General features: G+C 42.9%; 1 protein-coding gene across 1 annotated transcript in view; it reads left to right on the top strand.

Annotated features, from left to right (window-relative positions):
• The first annotated feature begins 1,249 nt into the window (after window positions 1-1,249).
• Window positions 1,250-18,946, top strand: part of LOC100554000 (deleted in malignant brain tumors 1 protein) — a 53,113-nt gene continuing 35,416 nt past the window's right edge. Inside the window, exons 1-9 of the mRNA XM_062974300.1 lie at window positions 1,250-1,599; window positions 6,743-6,807; window positions 7,265-7,669; window positions 9,934-10,257; window positions 11,462-11,535; window positions 11,671-11,776; window positions 12,509-12,640; window positions 13,777-14,082; window positions 14,898-15,197. Coding sequence (XP_062830370.1) covers window positions 1,262-1,599; window positions 6,743-6,807; window positions 7,265-7,669; window positions 9,934-10,257; window positions 11,462-11,535; window positions 11,671-11,776; window positions 12,509-12,640; window positions 13,777-14,082; window positions 14,898-15,197 — 2,050 coding nt within the window. The 5' untranslated portion in view covers window positions 1,250-1,261. The remainder of the gene's footprint in view (window positions 1,600-6,742; window positions 6,808-7,264; window positions 7,670-9,933; window positions 10,258-11,461; window positions 11,536-11,670; window positions 11,777-12,508; window positions 12,641-13,776; window positions 14,083-14,897; window positions 15,198-18,946) is intronic.

Genomic DNA, 18,946 nt, shown 5'->3' with positions numbered 1-18,946 from the left:
ATGAGCCTGGGAACTCAGAGTTGAAAGTATAAACAATTATAATTGCTGTAGTGTGTGGGAATAGAAATCATGGTAGAAATGTGATTCCGAAGGTGGGGTTTGATGATGATATTTGCGTGTGATATTACGTTGCATCAGAAGTGATAAAATTAGATGTATGTAAACATTAGGTCATTCTCGACTTTTCCAAAGTCATGTATTCTTCAATAAAGATTGAATTTGAGAGCAGCTATCTTTGATCTGCGTTCAGACTGGTCCTTTGAAGTGAGCCTGACAGTTGGAATTACTGTATTGTAGATTACGGTCAAAAGAAGGAGAGCAATGTGTTGAATCTAAGAGAAAATTGGGGCTGGCTGGAAGTTTGAATAAAGGTGTTTGAAAAGTTAGCAGCTGACTGTTGGGAGAATCAATTTGGAAGTGGATAAGGAGAGAATCCATCTGTCCCTAGATTGTTGTCACCATTGCTTTTCATGCAGAACTTGGGTGATTAGATGGGTGCTTTAAAAATAGATTGTTAGAGTGAAGGCATGCCATATTAGATAGGACTAATTGGAACTTGATAAGATCCTGCAACTGCAATTTCAAGCAGACCAATATTTCTGCCTTTTAAATAAAACAGGGAAGAAAGTGTTCTGATGCCATCTGCTAAAGCAGGGGTCCCCAAACTAAGGCCCACGGGCCAGATGCGGCCCTCCAAGGTCATTTACTTGGCCCCTGTCCTAAACTTTAGACTTAGGGTTGACCTAAGTCTACCTGGTCTTTGGAGGTCTCTGCTTATCTATGGTCTTATGAGATCATCTAGATGGTCTTTGGAGTTCTCTTTGCTTAGCTACGGCCTTATGAGACCACCTAGATAGCTTTTGGAGGTCCCTTTCCTTACCTGTGGTCCTATGAGACTGTCTAGATGGCCTTTGAGGGTCCCTTTCCTTACCTATGGCCTTATGAGACCATCTAGATGGTCTCTTTGCTTATGGTCTTATGAGATTGTCTAGATCAGGGATGGATGCGGTCCTCCAAGGTCCTTTACCTGGCCCCTGTCCTAAACTTTATACTTGATCTAAGTCTGCAATGACTTGAAGGCACACAACAGCAACAATCCTAATTTTGGACTATTTCATCATAGTCCGCCCCCCCAACAGTTTAGGTACTGTGAACTGGCCCTCCACTGAAAACGTTTGAGGACCGCTGTGCTAAAGCATTTTTTGCTATTCTGTTTCCTTTATGTCTAGTGATGGGCTCAAGTGTTGCAGAGTCAGACCACATGGAGATCAGGCTGGTTGGAGGTCCAAATCTCTGCAGTGGAAGGGTTGAAGTCTTCCTTTCTGGTCAGTGGGCATCTGTTTGTGATGACAGTTGGGGCATCGAGGAGGCCATGGTTGTCTGCCGCCAACTGGGCTGTGGATCTGCAGTCTCGGCCACACATGAAGCACAGTTTGGAAATGGAACTGTCTCCATTGGTCTCGATGATGTTAGATGTAGAGGAACTGAATCCGCCCTCAGTGAGTGCCCAGCAAGTCCATGGGGTGAACATGACTGCAGCCATGAAGAAACCGCTGGGGTTATATGTTCAGGTGGGTTGATTGACTTCATCAACTTCCTGTGATCCAAATTCCCTCTAGAAGATACATATACATATATTCCTTGGTTTCACTTAGCCTCTTGAGTCCCTTTATCAGGAGAAAGGTAGGATAAAACTAAATAAAACAAATAATTATTTTGACCTACTCCTGTGACTGTAGGGCACTGTAGAGCTCTTGCCCAACCTGTCTCATTGTGGCAGCAGGGGAAGATTTGGGGGTCACCTTCTTCACAATGCCTCATTCTAAAGAAAGGAGCCTCCGGTGGCCTAGGGGATAAAAGCCTCGTGACTTGAAGGTTGGGTTGCTGACCTGAAAGCTGCCAGGTTTGAATCCCACCCGGGGAGAGTGCGGATGAGCTCCCTCTATCAGCTCCAGCTCCACACGGGGACATGAAAGATGCCTTCCACAAGGATAGAAAAAACATCAAAAATATCCGGGTGTCCCCTGGGCAACATCCTTGCAGACGGCCAATTCTCTCACTCCAGAAGCAACTCCGGTTGCTCCTGACATGAAAAAAAAAATCTGAAGAAAGGCACCCCCTAAAGACATATTGTAAGGGGAGATGGTGGACACAATGGGGAACTCCTTTAGCTGTGCTGCCACTCATCCCTGAATCCAGAGGGTACATAATGGCCATCCTCCTTGGGCAGGGGGTCACTGGAAGCTTGCTGACAGGACATTGTCAGCTATCGGTCGAGCAACTAACAAAATCAAGGTACAGACTACTAAAATCATCAATAAATAGGCCTTAGAGCAGACCTGCACAACCTGCGACATCCAGTTTTTTGGATCTCTAACTCCCGGAATAACTTGTTCAATGGACAGGAATTCTGGGAGTTGGTGGCCAAAACGGTTGGAGGGCTGCAAGTTGTGCAGGTATGCCTTAGAGCAGGGGTCCTCAAACTTTTTAAGTGGAGGGCCGATTCACAGTCCCTCAGACTGTTAGGGGGCCGGACTATGATGAAATAGTCCAAAATTAAGATTGTTGTTGTTGTGTGCCTTCAAGTCATTTCAGACTTAGGTCAACCCTAAGTCTAAACTTTAGGACAGAGGCCAGGTAAATCACCTTGGAGGGCCACATCCGGCCCATGGGCCTTAGTTTGGGGACCCCTGATCTAGACGATCTCATAAGTCCATAGGTAAGCAAAGAGACTTCCAAAGACCATCTAGATGGTCTCATAAGACCATAGATAAGGAAAGGGGCCTCCAAAGACTATCTAGATGGTTTCATAAGACCATAGGTAAGGAAAGTGACCTCCAAAAGCCATCTAGTTGGTCTCATAAGGCTGCAGCTAAGCAAAGAGATCTTCAAGGACCATCTAAACCAGGGGTCCTCAAACTTTTTAATCCGAGGGCTGGTCCACAATCCTTCAGACTGTTGAGGGGCCGGATTATCATTTGAAAAAAAATACAAACAAATTCCGATGCACACTGCACATGTCTTATTTGTAGTGCAAAAACAACAACAACAACAAGAACAATGAAAGAACAATACAATATTTAAAAATAAAAACAATTTTAACTCAACATACATTTATCAGGATTTCAATGGGAAATGTGCTCCTGCTTCTGACCAATGAGATAGTCAAGTTAATTAGGATTGTTGTTGTTGTTGTGTGCCTTCAAGTCATTTCAGACTTTGGGCGAGCCTAAGTCTAAAATTTATTTATTTATTATTATGTATTTAGTCAAGTTAATTAGGATTGTTGTTGTTGTTGTTGTGTGCCTTCAAGTCATTTCAGACTTTGGGAGAGCCTAACTCTAAAATGTATTTATTTATTATTTATTTATTTACTGCATTTATTTACTACATTTGTATCGCACCCTTCTCACCCCAAAGGGGACTCAGAGTGGCTTACAAATTATATGTACATACAATATATTATATTATTAGCATAGCACAATATTAGTATTATATATTACTATATTGAACTATACCACTATGCCTTAATATTATTAGTAATATTATATGTAATATAGAATATATAATTAATATTATTATATGGTATTATTATTAGTGTTATATTGTATTACATTATAATATTGTCAATATTATATGTATATACAATATATTATATTATAAAACTGAGGGCGGGGGCCAGGTAAATGACCTCGGAGGGCCGCATCCGGCCCCCGGGCCTTAGTTTGGGGACCCCTGATCTAAACGATCTCATAAGACCATAGGTAAGCAAAAAGACCTCAAAAGACCAGGTAGACCTAGGTCAACCCTAAGTCTAAAGTTTAGGACAGGGGCCAGGTCAATGACCTTGGAGGGCCGCATCCGGCCCCTGGGCCTTAGTTTGGGAACCCTTGCCTTAGAGTAATAAATTGGTCTTAGACATCAAGAGGACTAAAGTGCAAGTATCACATTTTGGACACATCCTGGACCAGTTGATTGCTACGAATCTTGAACTCTTACAGCAGCAACAGCAACTACTACAACAACAACAACTAGGTATTCATCTCTCTTTTTCCCAAATAATTTTTATTAGACATTTACTAGGAAAGTAGGGGATGGGGGTCTACGTACCTGAACCTCGCAGGGCCTGCAGTCGATTGCCGAGTAAGGAGTGTTCCTTGCTCGGCAATTGGCTGCAGGTCCTGTGAGGCAATTGATCTGAAAGGGAGACTTGGAGCCGCCAGCTCCCGCCTGCGTTTCATTTCGAGTTTTTTTTTTTTTGTTTCAAGGGGAGGGGGGGGCTTTTTGTTTTGTGCCATCCAAATTGACAATACAAAATGGAAACACGAATGAAACAAAAGGAATAAATACTGCACACATCTCTAGTATCCAACCTGGCATGCTCTTCTTCACTCCTTCCCTCAGCCAAGGTTGCAGTAGAGGATTACTGTTTCAAGGGACTCTCCCCTTAAAGGAAAAGCGTTCCAGATGAGGTGCTTTCCCTGATGGGTGCGTAGCTGAACTTGGTGACTACAGTTTTTAGATTGAGAGACAAGGCCGGTCCCTCTTCATAGATCTTGTGTACAAATGTACTTTAGCCAAGGAAACAGATATGTTCCTGGCCATTATATCTTTAAGAGAATTTTTTAAAGATCGCAATCTTCATCTCAATGTGAATGTTCTCATTTCTTCCATATCTCTGCCATTGCTTGGAAACTGTATCAGTGAGCTCACTTGCTTCCTGGTCACAGCACAGATTATCAGTCATCACTTCTTTCTCAATCTTTTCTGAAGAAATATTGATACATCCAAGCCCAGGAAGGGCATTGCAGTGGCATAAAAGGGGAGATGATGGTGGGTGGGGTGGGTGACATTCCCAAACCACCTTCAAAAGCAGTCCCAGGTAGGGCATGTTTTAGTAATACAAATGTCATTGCAATTGGAAGATGAATTAGAGATGTGTACCTCTAAAGGTAAGATACTCATGAGACATATCCTACTTCAGTGTAGTATTATGTATAGAGAATACACATTGAGGGAAGAATGAGTTCCACTCTATTCACTTCACTTCACTTTATTTCTTAATTAGTCACTCCCCACCAGAGTGCTCTGAGTGACTTACAATTTAAAATATCATTCCACAACATAAAAACATTCAACAGTGACTATTTGGCAAATTCGATCTGATTTACATAAATGCACAACCAAACAGCCAAGTCTTGAGTGCTTTTACAAAAGGTCCCAACTCCGACATTGCTCTAACATATGGAGACAATGAGTTCCACAGAATTGGAGTATCGGCCGAAAAGGCTCTACGCCTTGTAGCTTCCAGGTGTACCTCCCTAGGGCCCAGTACGTATAGGAGATTTTCCTGGGAGGATCGAGGTGACCACTGATGAATAAAAGGAATGAGGCGGTCCCTAAGATATGGTCCTTGGCCATTTCGAGCTTTAAATGTTAGAATCAGTATCTTGTAAGAGAGCCGATGTTCTATTGGTAGCCAATGCAGTTGTTTCAGAATCGGTGTAATATGGGATCTTATAGATGATCCTGCTAGCAGCCTGACCGCCGCATTTTGGACCATTTGGGTCTTCTGGGTTTTTATCTTCGGAAGGCCGGCATATAAAGCGTTACAATAATCCAACCTAGTGGTGACTGTTGCATGGATTACCGTTCTGTCGAAAGGTAGGATGCCAATTTCCTTGCCTGGCGAAGATGAAAATGTAAACGGCTTGTGTAAACAGCTTGTAAACAGCTTACTTCGGCTCACAGCCAGCTACTCTAAAATAACATCTATTTGACCATTTATTGTCAACAAACTGAAGCTACAGCCTATTGACTGCATTTACATCTAGAGGAGTCCTATAGAACTGCTCCAAGACTACAGAGACTTTGATTTGTTTTGACTCCAAGCCAAGTTTGAGCCAATTGATTTGCACACTGATATATTGAGTTTTACAGCATATTACATGCATTTGGAGAGACTGGATGCACACATACTGTGTCGCTAACACACTTTAGTTGGAGTCTTGTTGATATATGTCTGATATATGTTTTATATTGAAAACCGCTCTGTGTAGCATTTAAATCTGGATTATTGCAGTCTATAAATCTTTGTAAGTTATGACTGTATGCCACTACAGCTGACAGAATTTGGTTATCAGTTGTATTATTATTTGTATTATTGTTAACATTATTATGTATATGATGCTCTAATATACCTATTGTGTTCTATGGTTTGAACCTTTATCGTGGTGCACATTTTTCAGATATTGAAGATGAAAAAAGGCCTGCTTACTTATGGCAGTGATCTGGGCCTCCATTGTCAGCGATGAGTCCAACACAACCTCGAGGCTTTTAACAGTAGCAGACAGAACCAGAACTTCCCTTTTCAGTAGTGGCACCATCTCTGTGGAACACCTTGCCACCTGAAGTTCGTGCCTTGCGGGACTTGTTGGCCTTCCGCAGGGCATGTAAGACACACCTGTTTCGACAGGCTTTTGAGTTCTGTTGCTGATGTTTTAAAAGGTGCTTTTAGGGTGTTTTTAAGATGTTTTTTTTAAAAGATGTTTTTAAAATGTTTTTTAAATTGTTGATTTTAGCCGGTTCTTGAAAACCGCTCCGAGCCCTAGGGGAGTGGTGGCATATAAGTTTGAAAAATAAATAATAATAAATAAAAATAAATAAAATCAGGCAGTGACTGGGTTAACTCTGGTGGTTGGCCGGGCCAGAGTATCTCAGTTTTTGCGGGATTCACTTTTAGTCTGTTCCTGTCCGACCACATCGGGAAAAAGACTGTGTTCAATTCTGGAACCCACAATTCAAGAAGTATATTGACAAACTCTTCAGTCCTTCAGGGTTATTATTCAAGGGACTCTCCTCTTAAAGCAGTAGTTCCCAACTTTCTTTTGACCAGGGACCACATTGACCAGGGACTACTCTCCAACATTAGTACAAAAAGGGTTACAAAACAGTTTTTGGTTAACTTTAGATTCAGTTTGGTTATTTGGGGTGTTGATTCAGAAAATTGCATTGGATAGACCACATCAGCTCTAGTTTCTGATACAGGACATATGCCATCCAGTAGTCGCCATCTGCTTGCCCACAGAAAACCATATTTAATAATCTAGAGCTGAGGTGGTCTTGGGAAGCCTCCAAAGGCTGAGAAAGTGCCGGTGAGTGCAACAGCTTTCTTTCCTCTGTCCCTCTCCTTCTCTCTCTCACATCCTCACCTGTGCCGCAGGTGAGTCTTCCCCATGAATTTCCTGGGGTTTTATTGTTCCAGGAATAGAGAAGGAGGATAGCTGTCTCCTCTGTCTTTTTACCTTTTCTCTCTTAGGTCAGCCCTGGGGCTCTGATCCCACACACCCAACGGAGATTCGATTGGTAGATAATTGCAGCGGAAGAGTAGAATTGCTCCATCATGGTGAATGGGGCACCATTTGTGGAGATGGATGGGGCATTGAGGAAGCCACAGTGGTATGCCACGAGATGGGATGTGGAACTGGCAGCATGAATCAAAGCAGAACGTGGAATGGAAGTGGAACCAGCCCCATTTGGTTGGATGGCGTCCATTGCAGAGGGACAGAATCTTCTCTGTTTCAGTGCTCGGCAAGTCCTTTGGGGAGACATGGCTGTGATAGTGGAAGAACCGCTTTTGTTGTATGTTCAGGTAAGTTCATCAACCATGGTTAGCTTGATTGCGTTTTTTCCCCCAATGTCTGGGGTTGACAACTGCCCCCTTTCAGATGTTGTTGAACTGTCCAGGGTGGGAGAAAGAATTCTTGTCTGCTTGATGCAAGTGTGAACAGTGCAATTGGGCACCTTGATTAGTATTGAATGGCCTTGCAGCTTCAAAGCCGAGCATCTTCCTGCCTGGGGGAATCCTTTGTTGGTAAGTGTTAGCTGGCCCTGATTGTATCATGTCTGGAATTCCTCTCCTTTCTGAGGGTTTGTTTTATTTGCTGTTCTGATTCTAGAATTTTTTAAATACCGGTAGCCAGATTTTGTTCATGTTCTCGGTTTTCTCCTTTCTGTTGAAATTGTCCACATGCTTCTTGTGGATTTCAATGGCTTCTTTGTGTAGCCTGAAATGGTGCTTGTTAGAGTGGTCCAGAATTTCTGTGTTCTCAAATAATATGCTGTGTTCAGGTTGGTTCATCAAGTGCTCTGCTATGGATGACTTCTCTGGCTGAATTAGTCTGCAGTGCCTTTCATGTTCTTTGATTCGTATCTGGGCAATGCTGCTGCATTTGGTGGTCCCTATGTAGACTTGTCCACAGCTGCATGGTGGCCATCTGTCGGGAGTGCTTTGAATGCAATTTTCCTGGTTATTTTTTGGAAGTCAGCTCTCCTAAAGTCCAGAATGTGGGTTTGACTCATCTGAGTTTCAACCTTCCTTTGTATCGCAAACTGCAAGAGAATATGGTCACTTGTCCCTAAGGATACAACCACTTCGACTGCATTGATCAGGTCCTCCGCATTTGTTAGGATGAGATTGAGAGTAGCCAATCCCCTTGTTGCCTCTTCTACCTTCTGGACCATAAAATTGTCTTCAAGGCAAGTGAGGAATTTGTTGGACTTTGTACTCTAGGCCAAGTTTATTTTCCAGCAGATATATCAGGAAAAAACCCAAAGGCTCTTTCATAAGCCCATTGAACATCCCAGGTGTCTTCTCGGGGCTTTGTGAGAAGATTATTTTAACTACGGTGTCACGGTGTCACCATCCCCTTAGGTCTGAGGTATGTCTATGAAGCATCCGGGCCAGGGGGGTGTGTGTGGGTATTTAATAAAAATAACTCTGAAACTAGGAATAAATCCATGCGGGCTCTACAATTACCCCCTATGGAGCAGTGGACTATAGAGGTCATAATTTTGTGGTCTGGTTTTCAACAACAAGATGACCATCTTTCTAGAGTTCCACACTTTGGTAGTGTTGGACTAAATGGCCCTTGGAATCCCTTCCAACTCTCTAATTCTATGACCCATGGAACTCATTGTGATGATTGCAACATTTAGAAATGGCTTTCAAAGTCATTAAATGGTTTTATAAAGCAGCAGAAAATTAACGATGAGCAAAATTACTGAAAGTCAGCATTGGTGTCCCAGCACAGACATAAGGTCTCTGACCTGAAAATCTCAGGGCAATTCTACCCAGCTAGAGAATGAAGGAATTGGGGGCGGCGACGGCCGACAGGGAGCTTTGGCGTTTACTGGTCCATGAGGTCACAAAGAGTCGGAAATGACTGAGTGAATGAACAGAACAGAATGAAGGCTGGAAGCAGTGTCCAAAATGCTAGTTCTGGCCTGCATTGCAGCCTGACATTGCATTGCAGCCTGAGCCACCTTGGTGGTATGAGGGCATCCCTACTGCCCAGCCATGCTGAAGCTGGTTTCGGCTGGAGGGAACCTACCTGCTATTTGGCAGTCCCTTTTCCTCCTCCTGTGCCATGTGAATGGCAAACAAGCATAAGAGAAGAGAAGAGAGTCTGCATTTTGAGTCATCGGCTGATTTTTCAATCTTGGCCTTAATTGCATTTGTTCTGATGGCTTGCTCCTGGGCTGCAAGAATCAGGCCTTCTGTCTCCTTCTTCAGTGTCCCATTTGTGAGCCATAGCCAGGTCTTCTCCTTGTCAGCTTTCCCTTCAATTTTGTCAAGGAACTGTCCATGCAATACCTTGTTGTGCCAGTTGTCAGCTCTAGTTTGTAGTGCAGTCTTCTTGTACCAATTCTTTGTCTGCTGTGCTTTGAGGAGTTTCTGATTTTTTTTACTTCAATCAAAGCAGGTTCTTCACTTTGCTTTATATATTCTGCCAAGGCATGTTCTTCTTCTTTGACTGCTTGCTTTACTTGTAAGAGTCCTCTGCCACCAGAGGTCACATTCTATTATTATTATTATTATTATTATTATTATTATTATTATTATTATTATTTATTTGATCTCTCCCCAATCAGAGGTAAGATTGATAGATGGTCCAACTCCATGCACTGGTCGAGTAGAGGTGTTCCATAACAAGGCTTGGGGAACCGTGTGCGACAATGGCTGGGATTTAGAGGATGCCAGTGTGGTGTGCCAGGAAGTAGGCTGTGGAGAAGCTCTAGTAGCAGCCATTGGAGCAAGATTTGGTCAAGGGTCTGGTCCCATTTGGATGGATGAAGTGAACTGCACAGGGAAAGAGAAGGTTCTGAAGAAATGTCCTCAAGAGAAGAGCCTCAGTCTCACCTGTGACCACAGGAAAGATGTCGGTGTGGAATGTGCAGGTAATCGTGAAGTCAGGTGAAGACACATATTCTCCCTCTCAAATGTACCTACAAAAATACTTTAAAAATGCTCTTCTCTGTCTGAATCTTGTATTACATTCTTTGAAGGTGCCTTGTGTTTGATCTGAGGGGAAAGGCAGGATATGAATTCAATCAATGAATGATGTAATGAATAGGTAAAATAAGTCCAATGCAGGACTATGTCAATGCAGCAATACCAATATGGGAATTTGCCAGTTAAAGTATTCCCAAGAGGATGCCATCAAAACTCTGTGGAAAAACTTCCAATGATTCCCAATAGACATCTGGATGTCAGAATTCTTTTCCAGTTCTGAAGTAATTTGTCACAGTTCAGGCCTGATACTGACAAATTAGAATACAATCACAGCCAAAATGTTTAACATCTAAAAGCCAAGACTTAGGAGAAGCCACTGAAGTAGTTGGGTATGTTTAGCCTGGAGAAGAGAAGGCGAAGAAATGACATGATAACTATGCTCACATTTTTGAAAGATTCCTTTCTTGACCATCCATGATGAGGTTGATTTGTAGCCTTCTGTCCCGTCTCCCTTGTCCCAGCAGAATTCAGAAAAACCTGTTAGTTGCAGGTATAAATGGAGTATTTTGAGAAGGTTCTAGTGAGGGAATATAGGTTAGAATCATAGAGTTGGAAGAGACCACATAGGGCCATCTGGTCCAGCCCCCTGCCATGCAGGAAAAGCACAATCAAAGCACCTCTGACAGATGGTCATCCAGCTGTTGTGTAAATGCCTCCAGAAAGGAACTTCCCCCACACTCTGGGCAGGTTCTATGTATGGACCTTTTCATTCTCTTCTTTCTTAAGAGATGAAATGAATAAGTGAACATCGTGGAGTCTCCTTCTCTGGAGGTTTTTCAGCAGATGTCAAAAGCGCTTTGATTGTGGTCTGCATGATTCTTCTGGTATCTTCCTACTTCCAAAAATTATTCACAGATCAGGACTTGGTCGAAATAAATTTGCAGCTAACATTTTTCTCAGAAAATATTATTTCTATTCAAAAATCATCAGTGTCTGTAAAAAATAGTATTCGTGCACAGAGAATTTTGTCAGGTTTCTCCTTGTCAGGGATTTCTGGCACTAAACAGACTTGGTTTTTAATCATCTTTGGAATGGTTGTAAATATTCTTTCTCTTCCTACCAGCACCAAAAAACCTGATAATGATTGTTGTTTTGTATCCTTCTCAGTGATGAGATTAGCTGATGGCCGTCATCGCTGTACTGGGAGAGTGGAGCTCTTCCTTGATGGCCAATGGAGAATGGTAAGTTACAGACGCTGGGATTTGAAAGAACCCTGGGTGGTGTGCAGGCATCTTGGCTGTGAAGCTGCTCCACATCCCTTAATGTATCCTATTTATGGAGAAAAAACTCCTTCCATTTGGATGGATGGTGTTCAGTGTACTGGGACAGAGACCTCCTTCAGTGAATGTGAAATAACACCATGGCAGGACTCCGACCTCGACAGGCTTTTGCCATTCTATGTGGTTGGTGTAACATGCACAGGTAAGTCATTGTCATGAAAATTTGTTTCTGAAACCAAGAGTATGAATTTTTTTTTTGTTATTCACCTCTTCTGTTCTACTAAAGTAAAATAACAGAATAGAAACTGATAAGAATCCAAAAGCTAAATTGCTTCTGCTTGTCTTTCTGGTTCCCCTGTTCCATTCTCTTACTTCATGGACTGAAGGTCTTATGCTGTCCAATCTTTATTTAGGTACCGTTCCTACCGTTTCTAATAGGCAGATCACCTTTCACATCTTGCATTTTGGATCATGTGATTTTAATGTTTATATTAGGTATTTTAATTCTATGTTTTCATGTCTAAATGTTGCTTATATCTTATGTTTAATGGTTTTGTTGATTTTAATGCATAGTTATATATTTCTTGTCTAGATGTTTGATTTGGTTTACATGTATGTCAGGCATTGAATTCTTGCCATTATTATGTTGTAAACCTCTTTGAACACCCCCGCCCCCAGCGGTGAGAAAAACAGTATATACATACAGCAAATAAATAAATAAATAAATAATTTTGCGTTGTCAGGAAAATTATCTCTGGCTCCATCTACATTGCCGTACAATGAAACTGTACTACAGTAGAGTTCCGGTTATCTGACATAAAGGGGCAGGCCCAATGTCGAATAACTGAAACTGTTGGATAATAGGGAGGCCCTATTTTCCAAGCCGCTCTGTCTGCCTCCACCGCCTTCTCCTGCTTCGCATCTTCTTGGGCAGCCATGAACACGACGGCGGCAGCGGCAGATTCCTCCCATGCCTCCTCGCAGCTCCAGGCCCTCTTTCGCATGGAGCCTGCCCCGCCGCCTGCCACCTCGGAGCAGCTGATGGGAGCCTCCGAGCTTCTCAAAGGTGAGCAAACAAGGATAAGAAAACTTGCATTAAAACTGTGTTGTCAAAGGCTTTAATGACTGGGATCACAGGGTTCCTTCTGTCAGAGCGCAGGGCAGGAGCAGGGGGAGAGAAGAGATACTACTATCGCCCTGACCTGTTGATGACCTTCTGCTCATCAGTCAAACCACTTAAGCAGCCTGCAAAAGTAGCACTGACAAATGACACCTCAGTCGTAGATTTACTGCTGATCCCAGCGGTACTGGGATTTATTTACAAGACTATATACTACTCCAAACACCATCACTCTCTGGGCACATGTTCCCCCAGCAAGGGAAAAGCATGGCATGTCCGTTCAGCAAGCCGAGTCTGTAATCAGTGCATGCAGGCACCTCCCAACATTCCACTGTTCACGACGAATGTTCCATCCATGCAGTTGAAACAGAAGTCTTGACCCATTGGCCCTGCAGGCTATCAATCAGGGCTGGCATGTAATTAACTCCTGTGCTGCTGGAAAGCTTGCCGGAACACAGATGCACAATCCAACAACATACAAATGATCTAACATTTCAGTCTATAACAACAAAACACACTGAAAATTTCCACAGCAACCCTTCCATTAAAACTTCCTTCGGAGCCTCCCTCCCTCCCTCGAGGCACCTCCCTGCGGCCTGTTTCAAAAGTTTCTCAAAGGGCTCTTCTCCAGTTAGGCCATCCCCACTGCACCCCTGAAGGGGCTCCTCCATGTGCCTCCATGCATGGTGTGCCAAAGTCCCTTCCCTCCTTGCCAAGCGCCTCGGCGGTGTGTTGGATAATACGGAGTGTAGGATAAATGGAACTCAGATAACCGGAACTCTACTGTATCTAGTCATTTTAGACTCATATAATGTAGTTTAAATACATTAAACTACAGTGTGTGAACCCAGAGGCTGACAAATTTTTCATGTGTTTCAATAAGAATGTGACCCGTCTTTTACAGTACCTATGCTACTTCTCCATACAACCCACTGGTACGGTACAATTGTCTATATATCTGATTTCCCCCCTCCTACCCCACAAATACCTTCACAGGATTGCTAATCTTTATTGTGAGTTCTCCAGAAAATTTCCTAGGACTGAAAAATTAGTGTGATGCTGTAACTCTTTTGTTTCATCAGAACTTCGCCTTGTGAATGGCTCTAATTATTGTTCTGGAAGGATCGAGGTGTTTCACAATGAAATGTGGGGAACTATTTGTGATGCTGGCTGGGATCTACAGGATGCCCAAGTGGTGTGCAGGGAACTGGGCTGTGGAGAGGCCTTAAGCGCATCTGGTGGAGCACAATTTGGAAGAGGGGCTGGTCCCATCTGGCTGGAGGGAATGAGCTGCACTGGAACAGAAGAATCTTTAAGGCAATGCCCCAAAGGACAGTGGGGAGAACACAGCTGTGACCACAGCAGAGATGCAAGTGTGGAATGTGCAGGTAGGATTGTATCACTATAAGATAATGAATCAGTATAGAGGCAAGTTGTTATTTCTGTTATTTGCCATTGTGTTTAACTCATGACAACCTCATAAGTCCAAGCCCTTGGAAGACCTCCAAGAGCTTGGGTCATCAATTGTCCTGCTTCTGTCTTGTAAATTCAAGCCCACAATTTCCTTGATCTGAATAAGGCCATCTGTCATACTCTCCTTTTTGTACTTTCTTCCTTTTTACATAAATATTATAATCTTTTAATAAGAATAACATTAATTGCAGACTGCTCACCACCTCCCCTTCGTGTATCTGTTTTATGTCGTTTTGTTTTCTGTGAGTACTATAAAGATGTATTTTAGTGAAGGTATGACTTCACGCGTGATGCTGGCTTAAATAGCTTCAACAGGAAACAAACACTCACTCAACTGCTGGCTTAATTACTCATTGGAGCCCCCGATGGTGTAGTGGACTAAAGCCTCGTGACTTGAAGGTTGGGTTGCTGACCTGAAAGCTGCCAGGTTCGAATCCCACCCGGGGAGAGTGCGGATGAGCTCCCTCGATCAGCTCCAGCTCCATGCGGGGACATGAGAGAAGCCTCCCATAAGGATGGTAAAAACATCAAAACATCCGGACGTCCCCTGCGCAACATCCTTGCAGACGGCCAATTCTCTCACTCCAGAAGCGACTCAAGTTGCTCCTGACATGAAAAATAAACCTCACTTAACAAATGACCTGAAGCTGTCTATCAACTGAAATAACTAGCAATTGGTTTAATTTGTTTACTCTAGAGGGAAACTTTCAATGTCTTTAACCATGAAAAAACTATGATGAATTGTATGACTTATTGCAGAATTTTCTCATTTTTCCATCAGAGCTCCGCTTAGTAAATGGCCCCAATATCTGCTCTGGGCATCTTGAGGTGTTATACAACCAGCAGTGGGGGACTGTGTGTGACATTGGTTGGGATACCCATGATGCGCAAGTTGTGTGCCGGGAACTGAATTGTGGAGATGCCTCAAAAGGATTTGAGGGAGTTCGCTATGGCCAAGGATCTGGTCTGATTTGGCTGGAGAATGTGAACTGTACAGGAGAAGAAATGTCTCTGACTGACTGTCCCAAAAGCCCTTGAGGGAAGCATAGCTGCAACCACAGTCAGGATGTGAGTGTAAAGTGCTCAGGTGAATTTCTATTTATTTATTTATTTACAGTATTTGTACCCTGCCATTCTCACCTTGAAGGGGACTCAGAAAGGTTTACAGGACATACATATGGCCAACATTCAATGCCGATTATACAATTAAAAAGGACAGAAAAACACAAACTGAGGTAAAGACAGTTTTTTTCCATCTTATTTCAAGCATTTTGGAGGTTGTGCTTGACTTTAGCCACGGGGACGCGAGAGAGGGGGAAGGGGAAAGTGCGGTTGCTCCATCTTCCATGCTGAGGAGCTTTCCTCCAATCAATGTCCTTTTAATGGCATCTTTTTATTGTTGTTGTTTTGTTGTTTATTCATTTAGTTGCTTCCGACTCCTCATGACCTCATGGACCAGCCCACACCAGAGCTCCCTGACAGCTGTGGCCACCCCCAGCTCTTTCAAAGTTTAAGCCAATCACTTCCATCCATCTTGCCATTGGTCAGGCCTCTTCCTTTTCCCTTCCATTTTCCCCAGCATTGTTATCTTCTCCAAATTTTCCTGCCTTCTCATGATGTGGCCAACGTACTTCATCTTTGCCTCTAGTATCCTTTTCTCCAGTGAGCAGTCGAGCATTATTTCCTGGAGGATGGACTGGTTGGATCTTCTTGCGGCACTCTCAGGATTTTCCTCCAACACTACAGTTCAAAAGCATCTCTCTTCCTTCGCTCAGCCTTCCTTATGGTCCAGCTCGCACATCCCTAGGTTGCTAAGGGGAATAACATTGTTTTAACTATGCGGATCATCATTGCCAGTGTGATGTCTCTACTCTTCACTATTTTATCGAGATTGGCCATTGCTCTCCTCCCAAGAAGGAAACGTCTTCTGATTTCCTGGCTGCAGTCTCAGTCTGCCATAATCTTCGCTCCTAGAAACACAAAGTCTGTCACTGCCTCCACATTTTCTCCCTCTGTTTGCCAGTTGTCAATCAGTCTGGTTGCCATAATCTTGGTTTTCTTGATGGTTAACTGCAGCCCGGCTTTTGCACTTTCTTCTTTCACTTTAGTGATAAGGCTCCTCAGCTCCTCCTCACTTTCAGCCATCAGAGTGGTATCATCTGCATATCTGAGGTTGTTAATGTTTCTTCCTGCAATTTTAACTCCATCCTTGGGTTTATCAAGCCCCTCACGTCACATGAAGTGTTCTGCATACAAGTTGTATAGGTAGGTTGAGAGTATGCAGCCCTGCTATACTCCTTTCCCAATCTTGAACCAGTCTGTTATTCCATGGTCTGTTATTACTGCTGCTACTTGGTCTTTATACAGATTCCTCAGGAGACAGACAAGGTGACTTGGTATCTCCGTACCACCAAGAACATGCCACAATTGGTTATTATCCACACAGTCAAACCCTTTAGAATAGTCAATAAAACAGAAGCCGATTTTTTTCTGAAACTCCCTGGCTTCCTCCATTATCCAGAGGATATTGGCAATTTGGTCTCTGGTTCCTCTGCCTTTTCTGAACCCAGCTTGGACATCTGGCAACTCTCACTCCATGTATTGCTGAAGTCTACCTTGCAGGATCTTGAACGGATCTACTTCTGCTTCTTCGGCAGCTGTGGTTGGGGCGTATATTTGGATCAATGATCCCCAAGGATTGGGGGACTGCCATCATTGCTCCCATCTATAAAAAAGAAAGGGAAAAAGAACAAACCTGAGAACTATCGAGCAATCAGCCTCCTTAACACTATCAGAAAGCTATATGTTAGACATCTGCAGTGGAAACTCCAAGATTTGTTAGAACAAGAAAGCATACTAGCTGAGGAGCAAGCTGGATTCAGGGAAGGTTGATCCACCATAGATCAGTATCTAGTGTTGCAATATCTTGTGCAAAAATATTCTTCCCAAAGTATAAGTATATGATTTTATTTGATTTGGATCACTGTGATGTTAAATGGCTTACTTTGAATTTGAATTGAATCATTCTATTATTTTTTGGATTGTATCCCAGCACCGGTTTAGTGACTTCATTATTAACTATGAAGTCTACTGCATTTCTTCGGTGTTCCTCTTGTCTGCAGTAGTAGATCTGGTGGTCATCTTTTGTGAAGTGGCCCATTCCAGTCCATTTCAGTTCACTGACTCCTAGAATGTCTATCTTTAAACTTCACATCTCACCAATAACCATGTCCAATTTGTGCTGACTCATTCCAGGTTCCTATAGTGTGTTGATCTTTAAAATATTGGATTCGTTGTTCACCTCCAGCACTGTCGGCTGTTTGCCCTTCTTTCAGCTTTGAGTTTGCTGTGTCATCACATCTAGGGCTAGTTGAACTTATCCTCTGTTCCTCCCCCGTACCATTTTGACCATCTTCCAACCTAGGCGTCTCATTTCCTGATGGTATACCGACATATCTCTCGTTGTACTGATCCATTTAGTTTTCATGGCAAGAATACTAGCGTGGGTTGCCGTTATCTCCCAGCTAAAAGTAGTACCTATATTATCTACCTGCATTTCTGCTTTCATCCACCTAACTGGACAGATGAGCTGGGGCTAAGGGTGGGTGCTTACCCCTTACGGGCTAGAATTGCTGACCTTCAGATTGGCAGGATTCTTCTGCAACACAGCTGATTTGCTTGCTGTGCTAAGCCTGGTCCCAATAGCAGATAATAGGTGAGGTGGGGCCAAAGTCCACACCTTTCTCTCCAAGAAAACCAATTACAGAAGAAAATAACCAAAAAGTAAAGTACAGGCATCCCAGTTACAAACATCCAACTTGTGTCGGATTCATAGTTATGAATGGGCCTCTCCCCACCTTAACATATGAGCTTCTTGATTGGTTGTATGCCAACTATTACTCCATTCAAAATAAAATTTGATATATTGCTTATGCATGCCTATCTTAGAGTAACAAAAAATAAATAAAAATGTAATCAAAGTAGAAGAGGTGTGAAAAATACCATGTAAATTAAACCCTTCACCTAAATTTCATGCCCCCCACTGCCCTCAGCTTATTCAAGGCAACATTTGTGTGAGACTCTGGAAGTTCTTGGAAGAAAAACACGCTCACAAAGGCAAAGCCATGGATACAGCTTTATTTCCTTCTTACCAAAGGTTATAGAAAGAGAGTTCTGACTAGTTCCTGCCAATTTCAGTGTATATCATCTAGCTGATCCATAACCCCTCCCACTATCTATTTCTAACGGCTACATTCTATTCTCATAGGACACTCTACACTTCCCAGTTTTCCCCAGTCCAGATGGCCCTTATCAGAGAATGTAGCTATCCCCCCTTTCCCAAAATCATGGCACGGGGTGGACGAAGCAGCTCAATGAAGCTGGTACGGACACATCCTGGCACTTTATCTAAACTAGTCCAGGTTTCACTTTGTTATAAATATGGTTGGCCTACTTATCTCCAAAAATGTATTCCGCTCTGTATCTCTTCGTTCTCAAGTGGTGTAACCTTGGCTGTTCTGGAAATAGAAATCCTGTCTCTTTGTGTTTGTATTCCCTGGTGCAGCATCAACTATGTGGAGGAAAAATGGTAGTTCCTGGAATACTTAGACATTTCTGGTTTTCCATTGATTTGGGGTGGATGGGGCTAAATGCAGTGCTCCTCTTTATTTCTTAAAATGACCACTCAAACACTTGGAGCAGCCTCAAGATGAAATGCCTTTACCTAGGGAGGAGTTAGAAAGTGACACCCTTTCTTTTTTCAACATTTTAGGTCAGGTT

This window comes from Anolis carolinensis, chromosome 2, assembly GCF_035594765.1.
Source record: "Anolis carolinensis isolate JA03-04 chromosome 2, rAnoCar3.1.pri, whole genome shotgun sequence".
Lineage (NCBI taxonomy): Eukaryota > Metazoa > Chordata > Lepidosauria > Squamata > Dactyloidae > Anolis > Anolis carolinensis.
Note: the sequence above shows the minus strand (reverse complement) of the source record. Positions and strands in the feature narration are given on the sequence as shown.